The sequence below is a fragment of the Calliphora vicina genome, chromosome 4, assembly GCF_958450345.1.
Source record: "Calliphora vicina chromosome 4, idCalVici1.1, whole genome shotgun sequence".
Classification (NCBI taxonomy): Eukaryota; Metazoa; Arthropoda; class Insecta; order Diptera; family Calliphoridae; genus Calliphora; species Calliphora vicina.
Window position 1 is genome coordinate 95,669,747 of NC_088783.1, and position 21,246 is coordinate 95,690,992.

The window sequence follows — 21,246 nt, forward strand, 5'->3', positions numbered from 1 at the left end:
ATTTAAAATCGAGAAAATCGGTCAACAAATGGCTGAGATATAAGGAAAAAACCAGGACAACCTCGATTTTTTGCCTATTTTTGACCTATATCTGGATTACTAAGTCGTTAATATTGACAATATGGATATCTAATGATAGATATTTCAAAGACCTTTGCAACGACGTATACAAGACCATTGTAAGTTGGACCTACAATGGGCTGAGATATAATATATGTATAATAACAAACAAAGCTTTGTACAACCTTTACAAAAACCACTTGCAATTTGTTTTTGTTTATGTGGTTTAAGCTGTCAAAGTTTGCCTGTTGTTTTTGTTACTTTTACATTTGTTGTAACATTCGCCGCAACAAACCAGGATAATTGATCCAAACATCATTAATCAGCTGTGCTATCAACACCTATAAATTCGCCTTGAATCTTATTCAGTAACAGTGTTGCCGTTTTGGTTATTTATAACCAAAATTGGTTATTTTTTTTCCTGATGTGTAGATGTGTATTTATTTTGCATTTTGGTTATTTTTATATTATAACGATATCGTATATATACACCAATATAATGTGTACTCCAAAAAAAAGTTTTTACATCGGTTTGTGTTAATCCTTGTTGTAGGTGTATAATTTTTCATAAACTAATTATATTTCAAGCCTTTTCAAATGATATCAAAATATGTGAGAACGAATAATTATTTTAAAAGATTTACGATTTTTGTGATTTAGGGATGTAAATGAGTTCACAATATTGGTTTAATTACACAGGGGAAAAGAAATTTTGGTGACGGAAATTTCAACTACGTTTTGTACGAGTTGATGAACCCTCAGTACAATGTTAAACATGTTTTTTTTCCAGTCAGCTCGCGTTTTCAAAATATAGCGGTTTTTATATTCACATTACATACCCTATTTTTTGGCATTTTTCTTATAAATTTTGGGTAATGCTGCTTAGAATATGAAATTTTTTTTAGCATTAAACTGGTCTACGTAAGCATATGTTTCTTTTGAGTATAATAATTCTGGTGTATGTTTTGGAATATTTGTCTGATATTTCAAGAATGTTGAAATTTGACTCTTTTAGCTTTATTCTCACTAAAAAATAAAACTTTTTGCGTCTCAAAAACCTTGAAAAAAAGGGAAAACTTGACATATGGTAACACTGCACAGAACACATATTGTACAAAAACAACAACCACGTTGTTTGAGCACGTTGCGTTTGTGCTTATTTCATTTTTGTTGTTGTTTGTTGCTATTGTCAACAAATAATTGAGCAACGCAACCACTCCCATCAAGGCGAATCTAAAGAAGGTGACGCGAGAACTAAAACATGTACAAAAACAACAGGTACTTTGTTTTTGTTAAAAGATAATTGAACTGTCAAAGTTGCCTCTTGTTGTTTTTGCTTTTAGGTTTGTTGTATTTTTCGCCACAACAACCACAAGTGAATTGACAGTTCACTTGTCTAAACAATTCGCCTTCACTCCCATATTGTTATTCTATTTTGTTTAGCCGTTTTTAACCATGAAAGTAAATAACAAACATTTCAGAAAAAGCTTTTTGTTCGATTGTTGTGTTTAATTCTTTTAACACCTTTAACCATAAGTGGCCGTTTTTAACCATGAAAGTAAATAACAAACATTTCAGAAAAAGCTTTTTGTTCGATTGTTGTATTTAATTCTTTTAACACCTTTAACCATAAGTGGCAAGGCTATATACATACATATGTATATTAGTGTTTATAAAAAACCGACTTTTTGAAAAACCGGTTTGCCGGTTAACCGAAAATTGGCCTTTTTAGAAACCGGGTTTTCGGTTAACCGACTTCGAAAAAACCGGTTAACAGACATATATGTGAAGAAAACATAAAATGTCCAATAAAGTATACAGAGATTTAAAATTTTTTGGTTTTTAGTAGTCAGAAATATTTAATATTAAATAACTATAAATATGCAAAAGTGCTAATTACATTTTATTTTGTAAAAATTTCAAAATTATATCAATCTAATGGAATTGAGTATAAATATGTAACTAAATATATAATACTTGTTTTAATTATTGGCTTATTCATTAAATTTCAACCAAATATGTAAATCACAATTTTTTTAATTAAATACATATTTAATAATTTTAAAAATTTATTATCATTTCGACTTTCTGATATGAAACAGAAAATGTTCCAAGTCCCAATAAAGGACATACAAGATACAAACGCACTTCTTAAATGTGATTATTTTTTATTATAAATCTTACCAAATAATTAATAAAACTCTATTATCAGATTTGAAAAATATTTCAAATCATGGATTTTAGACCGTTTATTTCTGAAAAGGAACTTTGTAGACTGAGCTAACGAAATGATTAATAAAATTAAATTTTAAGAACAAAACACACTAATGAAGTAAAATTTATTGATTCAATTTAATGTTTGGTAAAATCATCCCTATGTTTATAATGAATCATTAGTAAGATTTAGCTTAACTTTTAGAATTATGCGAAATTTAATTTTAATTTTTAATAGTTTCATTATGTGATATTTCTTCTGAAAAAGTTTTGAAGTAAACCCACTACTATTTGGAATCATTGTAATTCTTAAAAAGTTTTATCTAAAGAGGTTTATATTTTAAATCAACAGTTTATGTTTCAAATCAGACCAAATGTTTGACCAAAACATGATATTTATTGATTTTAGTCCCAAATTTTAAAAACCGGTTAACCGAGTGATATAAACCGGATAAACCGGTTAACCGAAAATCAACATTTTAAATTAAACGGTTCGCAAAAAACCGAGATTTTGAAGAAAAATCGGTTTATCGGTTAACCGGTTATCCGGTTTATAAACACTAATGTATATGTAAGTTTGTCATTCCGTTTGCAATTTCTATAAAATTTTATTAAATTTCAACGGATTATGTAAACGATTCTATATTGGATTTGCTGTTACGGTTCCATATGTGTTCTCCTATTTTAAGATTTTATTTTCTTTAAATCTTATATACAGGGATGGAAAATTATATTTTTGTTCCGTATTAAAATAGTATTAAAAAATTACTTTCTTCATCGCCAGAGTACTTAAAATTTTAATATTTTCATATTACTGTAGCTTTATGTTGTAAACAGTCGTCTGTTATCACAAAATTGTCTATACAAAGTGCTGTTGAATACGAGATTTTCTATAGAAAATGCTGTTATAATAGAAAAGATTTTTAAAGAAAATGCTGTTTTTCATACGATTTTCTGTTATACTGTTATACACAACATGTCCAAAAAATATAGTTATAGACAAGATTTTCTACAGAAAAATATTTTATTTCCTATAGAAAAATTTCACACTCAAGATTTTCAACAGAAAATATAGTTATACCTACTTAAGATTTTCTACAGAAAATATTGTTATACACAAGATTTTCTACAGAAAATATTGTTATACACAAGATTTTCTACAGAAAATATTGTTATACTCAAGATTTTCCACAGAAAATATTGTTATACTCAAGATTTTCTACAGAAAATATTGTTATACACAAGATGTCATATTCTACAGAAAATATAGTTATAGACAAGATTTTCTATAGAAAATTATTTTATTTCCTAGAGAAAAATGTTACACTCAAGATTTTCAACAGAAAATATAGTTATACACAAGATTTTCTATAGAAAATATTATTATACACAAGATTTTCTGCAGAAAATATTGTTATACACAAGATTTTCTACAGAAAGTACTGTTACATACTCAAGATTTTCTACAGAAAATATTGTTATACTCAAGTTGGACCTACAATGGGTCAAAATCGAAAAAATATTTTTTAACCCTAATTGATTTTTTCACTAAGTTTAAAAAAAAATTAAAAAACAATTTCGAAAAAAAAAATTCCAAAAAATTGGAAAAATAAAATTTAATTTTTGTTTACCTAAAACTATTTAAAATTTTTATTTTATAGTATAACTTGGTGAAGGGTATTTAAGATTCGGCACAGCCGAATATAGCTCTCTTACTTGTTAGTTTTTCTTTCGGTTTTTAAATATTTCATTGCGTTTTTGCATTAATTGAATTGTAAGACAAACAAGAATTTTTAATTCTTTCATTTAAAAAAATAAGAATTTTCCGTAACCAAAGTGACATATAAACAGAGAGTTAGTTAATTGCAAATATTTTTGTTTGCGAATAGGCTACGTATAAACGTAGTATGAATGACTAAAAGCAGTTGTTGATCGCGATAGTGGCTGCAATTTGCTTTGAGTTAAACAAGCTCATTCTTGTCTTGTAGTGAATAAACGTTATTTTAAACTTCTCATATAAGAATACACATTTTCAAAGAATTAAATTAAATAAAGACTTTTTGTTATTATTAAAATTATAAACTCTTTACAGCATGCATATTAGAGTGTCCAAAAAACCGGCAAATTTAAAAAACCGGTTTTCGGTTTAACCGAAAAGTGTGTTTTTGAAAAAACCGGTTTTGATTATTGTCTTTTAAAAAAACCGGTTAAACGGTTTCGGTTTTTAGTCTTCAAAAAAACCAATTAACCGGTTTATATTACATTTTTATTTAATATGAAAAAGGTCTCCTTAAATTTATTTTTATTTGTGGATGCTAATAGTGTTAAGAATTGTGTACTAAATCATTGGAAATTTACCATTTTTGAATTCTTAAGGCTAAATCTTTAGCAATTATTTTATATCTTTTACGAAATATTGTCAATTGCTATAATTTTCTATAAAATGATTCAATATTTTTAAAAATTGTATCAAAGTTTTTCATAAATATGTTTGAATGAGTTTTAGAAAATATATTTCATCACGAAATTATACAGTTACTTTGAGTATACGCAAAAATATTTTTTCACGTTTGTGTACAAATACACGTGTATTCAGATGTGCATTAACATGTTGTTGTTGTTTTTCAAGCAAATTTAGAACGCTTTTTAACACTGTTATGGAAATAATTTTTTAAAAAAAATTTATATTGTGCACATCTAGAGAAAATAACCTTTTAAACCATATATGTTTCATCAATATTGGTGGACAATAACATACTTAAAAGTGTACCACAAAAAAACGTGTGGCCTATTTATATATAAGATTTATTTATTTTTTTTAATTCTGTACAATCTTTTTTTGGTTTCTTAGATATAGCGGGCCTACGGAGGTTCGAAATTTTGTTTAAATATATGCAATAAAATTTCGAATACAATAAAAGCAACTGCTAACAGTTATCTTGTCCCTGTAGAAAGTTACATGCATCCAAAGTTGGAACATGTAAAAATGTCCGTATTTTTTACTTTTTTCCAAAACACATTTTGCATGGAATATATAAAAAAAGTTAAAATTTGTCAAAAGGGAGCAAGGTTTGTGAAGCTCCTGATGAATAAATGTAAGCTTTTCGTATAAGCAGTTGGTATTGTTGAAAACTATACAAGCGTGATGCCTTTTCGAAGATCGGTGCTTTGCATTTTATAATTTTTTACTGAAACCAATTTTTTTTTCTAAATTGGAAAAGTTTGGATAAGTCTGGAGGCGACTAGGTCCACTTAAGTGAGCCTAGTTTTACTTTACACGCTTTTGCATTAGGTTCTCTTTTCGTGTCATATACACATTTTATATAGTCCCGAAGAAAATTTTTTTCTATAAAGGAAAAAAATAGGGTCTGTTGCGGATAGAAATAATAAAACGCTTTAAGGGAATAAACGGTGTATTTTAGTTTCACGTATTAATTTAAAACGATGAGTTTTATTATCTAAAAATATAAGGTTACATTAAATTCATTAAAATACTACAGTGAAAAGAACTTACTTAATTTTATCAATTTTTATTAAACGATGTAATAAAATTAGGACTTTTCTTTTCTCAAGTTCCTTAACATTTGACAGAATGACACGATTTTAATAAGACATATCTAATCGTTACTTACAAACAAACGAGAACAACATAGATAAATTCAAGTACATTTAGTCTGGCAATAACATATAAAACGGTCAAGTTGAAAATTAAATAAAACGAATAATAAAATTCAAATAAATGACATTAATTTGTAACAGGGACTTTTTTGGAAAAAACGTAAAAATTACGACCATTTTTTCATGTTCCAACTTTAGATGCGTGTAACTTTTTATAGTGGTGAGATAACTGTCAGCATGTTATTTTTATTGTATTCGAAATTTTATTGCAAATACAGATGATATTTTTAAAAAATATTTCGAACCTCCGTAGTCCCGCCATATCTAAAAAAACAAACAAAAAGATTGTGCAGAATTAAAAAAAATAAATAAATAAACCAACATATCTCTTGAACTAAAAGAGATAACTTACATATGCATGCATATATTTTGTAGATCTCCTTAAGGGCATGATATGGCGTGTAATTTTGCTAATTAAGTGTAAAAGACTTTATTTACAACTTTTGTATCTTTGGTGGCCCCCAATAAAATTTTACGGCAAAATATTTCGTAGAATATTTTAATCATTAAATGTCCTTTTTGAAAGGACTTTTTTCGATTTTCTCGAAAAAGGGGTCAAATTGACCCATAAAGAGAGGAGATAGGTGGCTAAGATCTTCCTCAAAAATTATCCCCAGAAAATTCCACAATATAACTCTGACAATAAGAATTCTCTCAGATTTTAACATACATAATTTTTTTCAGATAGTATAATGCTACCTTCGATCAAAAAATTAAAACTTTGACCGACTGTAAAAAAATTCAGACCAGCGCACAGTGGGAGAAATGGCCAATCTGGTGGCGCTTTAATTATATCTTTATAATTACTGATCTGATCTAATCTATTACAAATGTTCAGTTAAATTTTAGCCAAGGATATGCTCTTTAAAAAAAAAAATTTTTGGGACATGCCGCTTCAGTACAGTGTGCGCCATTAATGCTGTATCATTCATCATCGACAATTAATATATTAATAGTTGTATGTATGTTTATAATTTTGTATTACATTCGATTTTAAAACTTTTTTTAAACAAAATTATATTTTAGGCATTATATATTATATTTATTTATTTTTTGGAATTTTACCCTACACTCAGCATGCACCAATAATAGTACTTAAAAACAGCCATGTCCGTCCGTCCGTCTGTCTGTCTGTCTGTCTGTCTGTCTGTCTGTCTGTCTGTCTGTCTGTCTGTCTGTCTGTCTGTCTGTCTGTCTGTCTGTCTGTCTGTCTGTCTGTCTGTCCGTCCGTCTGTCTGTCTGTCCGTCTGTCTGTTGAAATCAATTTTCTGAAGGCCCCAGATATCTCCGGGATCCAAATCTTCAACAATTCTGTCAGACATACTTTCGAGAATTTTGCTTTTTAAAATCAGCAAAATCCGTCCATAAATAACGGAGATATGAGCAAAAATCCGAGACAACCTCTGAAAATTTCATCAAAAAACACAATGTATTGATTGCATGCTTTGACAAAAAAGCAACAAAACGTATGTTTTTGGATGTGCATGCTTTGCGTATTTTGTTTTTTTTTGTGTTTTGTTTCTTTTGGCGTTGTTGTTGTTTTTTATACAACTAAACGTTTGTTTGGTTGTGTGTTGGTTTTTTTGACAAAAAAGCAACAAAACGTATGTTTTTGGATGTGCATGTTTTGCGTATTTTGTTTTTTTTGTGTTTTGTTTCTTTTGGCGTTGTTGTTGTTTTTTATACAACTAAACGTATGTTTGGTTGTGTGTTGGTTTTTTTTGACAAAACAGCAACAAATCGTATGTTTGGATGTGCATGCTTTGCGTATTTTGTTTTTCTTTTGTGTTTTGTTTCTTTTGGCGTTGTTGTTTTTTATACAATTAAACGTATGTTTGGATGTGTGTTGGTTTCATTGGCTTGCGTATTTTGTTTTTGTTTTTTCTTTTGGTGTTTTGTTTCGTTTGGCGTTGTTGTTTTTTATGTTCTTGATAAATTTAGGATGCTGTACGCTGAAAGTGGGCAATGTACATACATATATACCTACTAATTATAAAAAATAATAATGCATCCACAACAAAGGTGAAGGGTATATAAGATTCGGCATAGCCGAATATAGCACTCTTACTTGTTTCATTTAAAATGTTTTTTTAATTTTTTTTTATTGATTTATTGTGGTCTGTGCAAGAAATTGCTAATTTCGCATTGCTTTGTTAATATGTAATTTAAAAAAATAGCTAATTTTAAGTATAGTATTTTTTTTAAATAAAGCAGTTGTGTTTTATTTTTGTAATTTTATTTTTTTTTACTGTTTTTTTTATTTTTCTAATTAAAAAAATTAAAGTAACAAATTCTTGATGTAAATTATGGAATATTTTTTAAATAATAAGATCCTACTTTATATTTGCTCATGTTCTAGAAGAAACTATTTGGAAAATTATTCTGAGTCATAGCTTTCCGAAATTTGGGTGTCTGGTAACTCATACTCATTTAAAAGAAGTTGCTTGACCTCATCATCTATTTCAATATGTTTTTTTGAGTACCTTGAGGTACTTTTAGATTTAGATGTAATGAAAGGGTCTGAAGAAACCAACAATGAATGTATTAAGTCCTCCATAGTGTGTAGTCTTGAGGTTTTTCGTGTGTGGTTAAGCCTATAGCTACGGAAATCTTTATTTCTTGCCTCAAGTGCTTCTTCTGACATTATTCCTATTGGTAACGAAACATTATTCCTATTGGTAACGAAACATTTTTAATAATATCTGCGCCATGCAATAATATTTTATGAACGGATGGAGGCATGTAGAACCAGGGCTATTCACTTACAAATATATTTGCAGTTTCCAAAGCATATATGCGAAAAGCTTCTGTGTTTACTGTATACCCACAAGCCATTGCTCGCAAAATTATTCCAAATCTTTTAATTAATTCCATTTGTACGCCAGTTACTGTAGAGGCCAAAATCGGTTGCTTAAAAAATATTCTGGCAGTATTTCCCGTGTTTGTGTTCCCTGAGCCCGTCATTGAAATGTCCACCAGGATGCTCATTTGTTTTCTTAGTTCTAGTTGGTTTTTATTGGTAGTCTGTACGCGATATGAATTATACACTCAAATCAGCGAATCCACGCATGGAGTGTTGATAATCCATACTCGTACAAATGTTCTTGTGGTTGTCTCAACTGAATCATATTCAGATTGTTAAACAATTTTGGTGTTGCTCCACAAATTCCGCAAGTCTGTGATGATGACTCCGCTATGGCGTTGAAAACTTTTCCGTCAATCATTGTCAAATGGAATTCATGTTGTATTTTCAAATGATTTAATGTTGTAGGTAAAATTTGAGCAATTTGCCTCTTAACATTTTCAACCTCATCCCGAACTAAGTCTGCTGACTCTTTCAAAAATTTGTTTAATAGGTCTGCAGAACCTAGTTGAAGAAGGTCGATTATTTTCCAATAGTATTGACGATCCATTTTTTATTAGCAAAGGTACAATACATACAGCAAATAAATGCTGATCAATAGTTCCAGTTTCGGGAACATTAAAGCATTGCCTGTAAGTAGAGTGACCACTGCTTCCATCACAACCCCATTTATAAATAGCTTTTATGCAATCGTTGTTATTGCATTCAACTACGAGGTCCTCAAATGCTGATGGAAAACCCTGCAATATACGTCCATGGTTAATAAGAGACTGTAAATTTATTTCTGCTGAACGCGTATGTCATTGGGGTAACACTCTTTTTTAGTTTTAGCTAAAACATCGTAGCTTGGATAAATGTTACAATTTCGCTCTTTGGCACAATATTGCATTAATTTATATGTATTTTGTGCTTTTGGCTCAGCATTTACAGTTTTAATCATTTTTGAAGCTATTATAGTTTCTGAGCTCAATTTCGAAACAACTTGTGAAGCATTCCTTTTTCCAGATTTGAAAAGACTAATGCGCGTTGCTAACATTAACTCTTCTGTTGGCGTCTTATCAACAATAGAAGAAACCTTTTTTATTTGAGCACTCTGAAAAATTTGTATATTTACGACGATCAATGGCTGGTTCTGGAAAAATAAGATCTCCTTCTAACCATTCTTTATTTCTTTATTTGCGCATTTTGTCATGATTCTGTGACTAGTTGTCAACTTGTACCGCAGTTTATTAACAAAATTTCTTAATTGTTGACGAATTTGTTGACATTGCTCTTCGTTATATTTTGATGGATCAATAACATTAGAAAAAAAATGATTTTCCACCGCCAAAAACTTTTTTGCTAGTACTGGTTCAGAGTGCCAAATTAAAAAAGGGTGCGTTTAGACTCTGACATTGCATCTAAAAAACGTAAAAAATCATAAAGTTGCAAAAAGTTGCAGCTAATTTTTCACATGGACATAGAAAACAGAACATAGAAACAAATAAACCAACATAGAATACTCCCAACTTTTATTCCACAGAAGTTTAAGTTACATATAATAAAACACTATTTTACACAGGTCATTTGTTTACCACATTTAAGAACAAAAACATATAAGCACAAATCACAAACATATTTTTTTATTTAATACATACCTAATAATTTCAATTTAAAGACTAATTCAAAAAAATATATATAAAGTAATGATTTTGTTGTGTAAACAAACTTTAACTTTAAAAAAGCGCGAAAAGTATTAATGCACTTGCTAAAACATATGACAAGTTTGAAAGCTCACAGGTGGGCGAATATCGAGAGCAAAACAAAACAAAAAAAATAAAAAATCCGTTGGTTTCTTAGTTACCAAAAATATAAAAAAAAATTAGCAGAATTCTAAAATTTAAAATTTCCTTAAAGCGCCACTAGATGGGCCATTTCTCCCACTGTGCAGCGGAACTATAAGTTTATTCTACAAAAATTATCTATCAACATGCCCTTTTAGAATTATAGGGTCGCTAGTCTGTTCCAAAAATGCTGTTGGACAGCGTAATTAGTATAAAATACTAAATAAATACTTTTGCAATTGAATGCAAAAGAATCGAAAAAATGTCGACCCTCTATAGGCCATCCAAGCTAAATTCACCTAAAAGTGATATGTATCTATGTTTTTTGGACTATTTATATATTATATTAGCTCATTCGGATCATAAATAGATTTTTGGAGATTTTTTAAAAAAAAATGTGAGACCCAAGGTATAGTAGGGTATTCATTCTAGTAATGATCGTTCGACTAATCGAATAATTCTTACGAATAATTATTCGAACAATTTAAATATGACCATTTTCGAATAATTCGAACAATTTTATGTAGAATAATCGAATAAATGTTCATATATATTTAAATTTATTAAATTGCTTAAATTTTTTCATAATTTCAAATTTAAATTAGTAATAATGACTCACAAAAATTGTATTGTTTCTGAAATTCGACAAATAACTAAAGACAAAGGGACTTTCGATCACTGTAGATGAGTGTTCCGATAGCTCCTTCTATAAATATATAAATATTACTGCAAGAAATTACTATTTTAGAAACAAATCTTTCAAAATTTTTAACTTAGGACTTGAACCAATGAAAATAAAAGATACGGAATAAAATATTTGTTATTTAGCTGGCGAAATATTAGAAGAATCGCAATTAATAATCAAAATTTTAACTTAGATTAAAGTGGAGTTGAATGATATAGAGAATGTGATTTTGAAACGGTCGTCGAAAGTGATATTGAGGATGACATTTATAATGATTGCATTCAAATAGATGAAGGCCATGATCTTAAAATATATGTATATAAGTGATGTTGCAAAATATTTAATAAATCGAATGATGAACACAAATATTGCAAACTAACGTTTTGTTAGTCCTTATACATGATTTTGAACATCGTTGAACATTAGGGTGGGTCAATTTTTTTGACTAAAGCAAATTCCTAATCTACGGAAAATTCTAAGAACTTTTCCAGAAGAAACCATGGTTCTAAAATCAAAATCGAGCTTCCGGTTTTTTACGAGAAGATTTGGAGCTCAAGACCTCTTTTGCTAGGAGACCTCGGGTGTGTTCAATTTTAAAAATAATAATATTTCTTCATTTGTGTTCCGAAGAAATATTATCTTCTCGTCGAGTACTACATATAACATCTCATAGCTATCAATTATCTCTTATAGCGTAAGAGATATTGGCATTTGAATAATACATTTTTAACATTTTTACCCACCCTACTCCAGTTTTTTGATGACCGCGGTTTCAAATATTTCCGATTTTCTCTATTTTTAATTTATAGGACTAACAAGAAATGTATATATAACATAAAGAAAAAATTGATTAAAAATAATGACTGAGTCCAAAGTTATGCTTAAATTTCAAAAAATTAAAAAAGGCGATTTTTCGTTATTTTTTTGGGAAAAAGGTGCTTTTATTTTTTTAAGTTATCTAAAAAAATTTCTAAGAAGATGCATAAAGAATATATAGCTACGAGATGTTATATGCAGTACTCGACGATACGATTCTATATATATGTAATTTTTTTGAAATCGGAACACAAACGAAGAAATATTATTATTTTTAAAATTGAACATAGCCGAGGTCTCCTAGCAAAAGAGGTCTTGAGCTCCAAATCTTCTCGTAAAAAACCGGAAGCTCGATTTTGATTTTAGAACCATGGTTTCTTCTGAAAAAGTTCATAGAATTTTCCGTAGATTACGAATTTGCTATACGCTTTACCACGTTTTTTGGGCCCGAACAAATTGACCCACCCTATTGAACATCTTTGTCTAACATTTTTTGTGTATTTGTAAATGCGTCAATCATGCACTGCCTGACTTAAAATTAGCCACGTTCACTGACAATGATATCAAACTTTTGACAGATTCCTTTTAGTGTGTAATTCCCCAAGATCACTTTATTAAGCAAACATTCGGCAACGTTGATAGAGCTTGATGTATAATACAATTTGTTATAAATAATTTAGAAATAGTGAATAATTAATTTACTAAAGAATTAGTTACTCAATTTAAAACCCTAATTAATGAACGATATAAAAAAGTTCTTAATACGTTTATATTGAATTTAATTCAGGACCATGTCCAACTAGCTCAAAGTTTTTAAAGCATAGCTCCAAAATGGAAACTAAAGGGTTTGCAAGTCAATTGTTTTGTAGATTGTTCGGGAGTTAATCTGATCAGAATATTTCTGTTGAAAATTTAATGATGGACTTTGTTTTCGAATATTTTTTAACTTATCAATACTTGAATTGTTAACTTTAACGTTATTTTTTGTTTTTCTTTAACAATAAAATATTAAAAAACCGACATCAAAACTTCATTCTTTACTTTTTTAAAAAAATTTAAATTATTCGAATAATTCGATTAATTTTAAACGTGTGATCGAGTTATTCGAACAAGTTAAAATCTCTTATTCGAATTATTCGTTTTATTCGAACAAGAGAAAAATCGTATAATTCGAATACCCTAGTAAATAGTTTTATTTACATCTTTGGTATCTTTGGTGACCCTCACAGAAACTTTCCGGCAAAAATTTTCGTAGAATATTTTAATCCTCAAAGTTTCATTTTGAAAGGATCAATTAACATTTCAATTTCGAATTTTATTTATTCTTTATTAAATCTTTCTTTTATGAAATTTACAATAAACTAAACTAAAGTTATTATTGCCGCTGCAATGTCCAACATAAGTGCTCCTTAAAATGATTATCTGGCCAGATCCATTATTCCAATCGATTTTGGAAAAAATATTTGAGGTGTTAGTTCGGTTTCATTAGAGTTAACAAAAAAATAGAATTTCTCGGCAAGAAAAAATTAAAAATTCAATTTCATTGGAGACATACACTAGTTATTGTATGTATAATATTAATAAACCTTTTTAAATGTATAAAATATGGATTAAACCAATGCATCTAATATATGTATATTTATGTATTCTTTCAGAACTGGGAACTAATGAATACTGCTGTGCTAACAGGGCGACAGGTTGCCCAAGCAATGAAGGTTTTCATTGTATCACAGGGAGGAAAAGTGGCAGATGTAACCTTACAAAGTTCTTGTTTTGCTGAAGATGAAAGCGTCATTAAGGTAAAATTTTTAATAATTGAATAATAAGGATATCGAATTACATAGTTTTTCTAAATCAGGTGAGCTGAAACAAACATTTTTTAGGTTCCCTTTACCACCTTTACTTGGCGAACTTTTGTTGGATTCTATTTTGCAATTTCATCACAAGAAGCTAAGAAATGATTTTCTACACATACGTATTTAAAAAAAATTATAAAGAAAGTTTTTGTAAATTTTTTTCCGAATTTCTAAGGTCTTGGGAATGTCTTTCATTTGATATCTATGTACATGACATAAAATATGGGAAAAATATTTCATATAGCTGCCATATGCCGATCTGGTCGATTTGCCCCAACTTTTTTGTTTATAAATTTATTGAAATTTGATTTGTATACATTCTTTATGTTTCTAAGATGACCTACCAAGTTTCATATGATTTGGGGCACTACTTCATATAGCTGCATATAGGTTTTTGACGTTCCCATTAAAAATAATATATTTAAATTTAGATTTTTTCAAAAACGTGTGGATTCGGACAAAAAGGATTAGTTATTAATCTTGTTGTATTTCAAAATACAACACTGTTATACACACAAAAATAGAACATGCTCTAATTGCCAAAAATGTCACGAGTAATACACATGTATTTTACATACACTAAGTTTCATATGGATCACACGGTATGTATATGTTTACATGTGGAAAAATGTCCTAATACATGGCAAAAAACACAAGCAATGCATGCCGCCTGACCCCCCTTTAAGCTCATTCTAAAAATACACATAAACAAATCGTTGCGAACTGACAAAGGCCGACAATACAAAAATAATCTTTGGCGACATGAAATAACACCCAATGAAATAACGCCAAATTAGGAAAATAAAATAAGTCCCAATAAAATTTTAAAAACTTAAAATTTGGCTTTATTTCATTTATTTTGGGGGTTATTTCATTTTTAAATTGGGAATTATTTCATTATGAAATAACTTCCAATTGAAGTAAAATCAAAAAGAAAAAATAATTGGAGTTTATTTCATAAAAAATATTTTTGGGCTTTATTTCATTTTATTTGGGCCTTATTTAATTTTCATTTCATATTGTTGACAAAATTTTAAGAGTTTTAAAACTTTTGTTGCAATTACAACATGTTAGGATCAACATAAAAGATTCTTGATGTGACTTTATTAGCATTCAAAATGGACAATTATTATTCTTTTGAAAACCTTTGATCTAGTGTAATCAAACTAATCGTTAATAATGAAATAAGAAATTATGAGTGGTCGCCGCGGAAATAGAAAATTGTTGTATTCTATTACTGAGCAACAATTATACATAAAACCTCTTACTTGTTTTATGTATAATTGTTGCTAGTAATAGAATGCAACAATTTTCTATTTCTATATTCGGCTGTGCCAAATCTTATATACCCTTCACCAAATTATACTTCAAAATTTTAAATATTTTTAGGTAAACAAAATTTATTTTTTTTCCAGTTGTTTTTTTCATTTTTTGGAAAAAAAAATTAAAAATTTTTTTTTTAATTTTTTTAAATTTAAATTTTTTTTTTGTTTTTTAATTTTTTTTTTGTGAAAAAAAAATTCGGGTTAAAAAATATTTTTTCCGATTTTGACCCATTGTAGGTGCAACTTACTATGGTCTTATATACGTCGTTGCAAATGTCTTTGAAATATCTATCATTAGATATCCATATTGTCTATATTAATGTCTTAGTAATCCAGATATAGGTCAAAAATAGGTCAAAAATCGAGGTTGTCCTGTTTTTTCCCTCATATCTCAGCCATTTGTGGTCCGATTTTGCTGATTTTAAATAGCAAACTTCTCGAAAGCATGTCTGACAGGATTATTGAAGATTTGGATCCCGAAGATATCTGGGGTCTTCAGAAAATTGATTTCAACAGACAGACAGACGGACATGGCTTAATCGACTCCGCTATCTATAAGGATCCAGAATATATATACTTTATAGGGTCGGAAATGAAAAATGTAGAAATTACAAACGGAATGACAAACTTATATATACCCTTCTCACGAAGGTGAAGGGTATACAAATCAGTGTTCAAAGACAAGTTTTGTAATGGAAAAAAAAAATTTGTAATGTCAATGCAAAACTATTTTTTTGAGCGAAGCCAGTTTTTGATACACTTAGGAAAATTTTGCTCTACGCCATAGGCCCGCAATGCAAAAAATGTAGTTCTTTATTTCATTGGGAGTTAGATTACATAAATAAATTACTTCGGATTGGAAATTATTTCATTTGTATTGGGATTTATTTCATTGGGAGTTATTTCACTTTTTTTGGGACTAATATTTTTAAAATTATGTAACCGCCGATTATTGGGAGTAATTTCATTTACCCTTTGGTAGTTATTTAATTTTTCAAGTTTGGGAATTATTTCATATTTGATGGCAGTTATTTCATTGGGATTTATTTCATTTGGGAGTTATTTCACGGTACCGTAGTATCCAGTTCCCCCCTTTTTGATCATGTACAAATAAATGCATATGCATTGTTCGCAATAATTAAAATTTAAAGGATAACGTTATCCAATTTTAGTAAAACTTGCAGACTACACAGAAAAAACTAAATTTCGTATTCAAACACAAATTTTATAAAATCAAACAAATAATTTACTAAAATTCACAAAATCAAACACTACATTTCGTAATATTTTTATTGAACAAAAATATTTTTTTTCTTATTAAAATATTGTTACAATTAATAAACTATAATATTTGAATATCCTCCAAATATCAAACAATTTTTTTAATAAAACAAAAACAAATAATTGGCTTTGAGTACAAATTCAAACAATTTTATATTTAAATCAATAAAAATATTCATAAAAAATACAATTAAAAATTAGTAAAACTTTTATAGAAAATACTGTTATAAACAACATTTTCTATAGAAAATACTGCTGAAAATAATATTTTCTATAGAAAATACACAATATTTTGAATAATACAATGTTTTTAAAATAAAATAATTTTGTAGACAGTTTTAATAGAAAATATCCAGGAATGAATTCGTGAGATGTCAGCCAAACTTGCGCACTTTCCATATAACGGGAATCCAATAACACTGAATATTCTTCACCTACGAGAAAATAGAGAAAAATTCATTATGAACTGTATTTATTAGCATATTTTTAATTAATTGGTAATCAAGCGTACTTACCATTTATTAAGTATTATCGCAAGAAGAATAGTCGGAATAGGCACCCAATCATCTGGAATTCTGAAATTGCACCGGAACGCTTAACAGTATTGTCAACTATTGTAATATCATACTTACCGAATGTTAAGCATGAACTCCAATATTATCGACGTCATTCAGTTCAACAATACCCGGTCTGGACAATGCAGACCACAAAATGGACAAACATTTAAACCCCTTTACATAAAAATGTTATATTTTTTTAATATTTATTTTTCCAACTGTCTGTCAAATTACATAAATTTGTTTTTGTTTCATAGTAAACAAAAAAAATATAAAGTCATTTAAAAAAAATATTCGATTCTATTTAAATGTTTCTTAAAACCAAATAAAATATTTGTAAAGAAAAAAAGTTGTTTGTGTAGAAGTGCTGCCTATGGTTTAACAAATTATAAAAATGTTTCGTAATATAAAAACGTTCTTGATTTGCAGTACAATAAATAAAGAAAATTTAAGAATAAATATGCGTTTTTGATTATTTAAAAAGTTGTCAGCATTGTTAAAAACAAAATTTAAAATCAATAAATATATTAATAAAACCAAATAAAAATAATACTAAAATATAAATTTTATTTCAAACAAGCGTTTGTTTGGAAATATTTCATTCATAATTTTTTCTGTGTATATTTAAAATTACCTGGACTATAATAGTATGAATAGTTTAACTTAAAATTCATAACAGTAAGGAAATTGGGCTCATTTGCCAAAAAATAGCCAAAAAAATTAGTTTTTCTCGAAAATTGCAAAATTTAAATCGCAGGTACGGAAAAACTGTAGGAGGTATTGACATAATTTTTTCAAATTTTTATTCCCTATCATAATCTCAATAAATCAAAATGTAATGATCAAACAATTCTGAAATTTGTTTAACAAAATTTTGAAAAATTTGAAAATAGAGATTTGAAACTGCCGTTAAAAAATAAAATTTTGTTGGCCATACCAGCGAATAAGTTAACGGTATATTACAAGGACATAAACTCATACACAAGTAAACACGGATATATTTTAAGTAAAAATTATCTTTAATTTTAATATTTCTCAAAATGTGATAATTTTTTTTCTAAATTTCTTGTTCAAGTGGCCTGAGACACGTTAATGGTCTGGTGAATTTTTGATAACTTTAACATTTTTCAACCAATTTTTGTCATTTAATTACACCAGCGGAACAGACATTTTGGTGGCAGAAATTTCAATTACATTTTGCACGAGTTGATGAACTCTTAGTACTATGTTAAACTCACGTTTTCGAAATATTGCTGATTTTATATTCACATTACATACCCATTTTTGGTGTTTTTCTTCTAAATATCAAAATATGTACTGCATACTTTAGGGAGCTGTATCTTATTAAGAAAAGTGAGAAGTGAAAGGAAGGAAATATATTAAAAATTGAAATTTCCCAATTTTTTCAGTTTTTTTTCTTTACAAACCATCTCCTGAAAATTTCGAAACATAAAAGATTCTTGATGTAACTATTGTTACGTTTTAACCTTTTTAAAACGCTGGTTTATTTCTTTTAAATAAACCGGATACTTTTGATTGCAAATAAAAGCTGTTTAGTAGTTTGAAAATTGTAACAACTCTTTATTTATTTAAAATGTACAACAACAACAGAATTAAATAGCCACTCAATGTTTTTTTATACAGGTTTATAAATTCTCAGAATTACAGACACAATTTATAATGTACACAAATTTACTTGAAAAAAACACAACACACTTTAAGGCACTTAGATGATGTTTCTTCGAAAAGCGTCTCTGATCAACTCACTCACGACTGTAACCTCTGCCACTATTTATAACACTGCATTACCATCTAGAAAGCTCTTTAACTGTCAAAGTTCGAATATTCTAGATCATACGCCATATGTGGTGTACTTTCTACAATGTTCTTTAACTGAATATTCGAATACAGCGTTGCCAACTTACGATCAAATCAACTGAAAGCTTTTATTTAACAATGCCCACAGATATGTTACAGTCTGCCATTACAGCACTGTTATTTGAAAGCATTATGCTACTTTTAAATCAGCCCTTAAAATCGTTATATTTGAATTCAAGTACAATTTCGTAACACTATATTAGCATTCAAAATGGACAATTATTATTCTTTTGAAAACCTTTGATCTAGTGTAATCAAACTAATCGTTAATAATGAAATAAGAAATTATGAGTGGTCGCCGCGGAAATAGAAATCTTACTTTTTTATGTATAATTGTTGCTCAGTAATAGAAAACAACAATTTTCTATTTCTATATTCGGCTGTGCCAAATCTTATATACCCTTCACCAAATTATACTTCAAAATTTTAAATATTTTTAGGTAAACAAAATTTATTTGTTTTCCAGTTGTTTTTTAATTTTTTGGAAAATTTCGAATCGAATAAAAAAAAAATCAGCCAAATCGCTCCAGCCGTTCTCACGTGATGACATTACATACCTGGACCATTTCATTTTTATATATATAGATACTCTAATGAAAACTACCAATGTCGTATGCATATAGACATCTGTATAAAACTGTATTTACATGAGACAATGATATTTAAATTCAAATATTAAAAAAATCATTAATAATTTATAAAAATTATAAAATTGTTTTCTTGATGTAGCCAGTAACGCAAATAAGATAATTAATATGAAAAATGTTCAGCAAAACCACAGCAAAAGTGTAATATTTGAAAATCTATGGCACTATTTGAAAATATATGTCAGGTATTTCATGTAGAGCATACACAAAATGAAGTACATTTTAAAAAAATTAAAAGATTTTTAAAAGGTTAAAAGATTTAGTAAAAATAATTCTGTAAAATAAAAAAAATAAAAAGGCATGAAACTGGAATTTTTTTTAAATATTTAAAAAAAAATGAATTAAAAATTATTTCTGTCGATTTTTCAGAATATTTTGAATTAAGAATTTATTTTCATAATATGTATTCTAAATGTTGAAATCTTGACAAAAAATAATTTTTTTGTAAACAAAAGTTAAAAGTTAAGTTTCTTAAGACACAGACGTGTTTTTAGCTCGCTCCATACTTTTATTGAAGTTAAAAGTGTTAAAGTTTTTTTTAAAATTAAAAATATATACAATATTTGGCGATTTGGACGCTTAAAGAAAAATAATAAAAAAAAACAATTGTGCACCTAAAACAGTGTAAAAAAAAACAAAAAAAATTGTTACATTATCAAAAATAGATTTAAAGTAATAAGAAAGTGTGTTTGTGTTCCTTTTCTTTTGATTTGAGTGAAAGAGCATATGAGTTCTCATGATGAGACTGCTAGACTCAGCTTAAACGGCAGAAATGCATACATATTTCTCAGTGGGGAGAGTGATCAAAAAAATATAACTGTCGCAATTACAACAAACATTATTTAACCGCCAAACCTATTGTTCCCCCGCTCTTCAATTATATGATGCAAATAATATGCAATCAATATCACCGAAAAGTGATTGTATAGAATATAGCACAAAAGAGAATAAAAAAAATTCCAATATAAAGAACAATACGCCTGTGTTAAACACAACAACAACATCAGAGTTAAACATGTATACACAAGCTTTAAATCATTGGTAGGCAAAAAGAGGATCTTTTGGGTAAAAAATAAAATATCCACAACAACATCAAGAAACTGAATGAATTGTATGTATTTTTACGCTCTATTACGCGCTTTTGTTCACATTCGGGTTGTTTGACGAAAATCATCGTAACCTGAACAATATGAACGCCTACTATGGCTTTAAATAAACCACAGAAAACAAATTCTAATGAGAGCGCAAGTGTAATTAACACTAATAAAACCGTAAGTAGTAACAATCGAAGGGTGCCATTCCAAAGGATGTACGAAATATAACCACAACAAAACCAGCAGTATTACCAGGTATGCTTAGATACATAAGTATTAATAAAAGAATTTTAAGTCCACAAAAAAGGAGACACCTTTTAAAAAGCAGAAACTAACTACAAGTCTGTTAAAATGGTAATTCTAATCAGAAACCATTAAAGCCACCACCAATCTTCCTTCGGGAACCTAGTTCTAAGAATTTGGTAAAAATATTAATTGATCTTGATGGAAAAAATAATTTCCACATCGT

General features: G+C 28.3%; 1 protein-coding gene across 1 annotated transcript in view; it reads left to right on the top strand.

Moving 5' to 3' along the window:
• Positions 1-21,246, top strand: part of dtn (transmembrane protein 132C dtn) — a 343,107-nt gene that overhangs the window by 92,524 nt on the left and 229,337 nt on the right. The window contains exon 6 of the mRNA XM_065510268.1: positions 13,795-13,938. Within this exon, the coding sequence (XP_065366340.1) occupies positions 13,795-13,938 (144 nt within the window). The remainder of the gene's footprint in view (positions 1-13,794; positions 13,939-21,246) is intronic.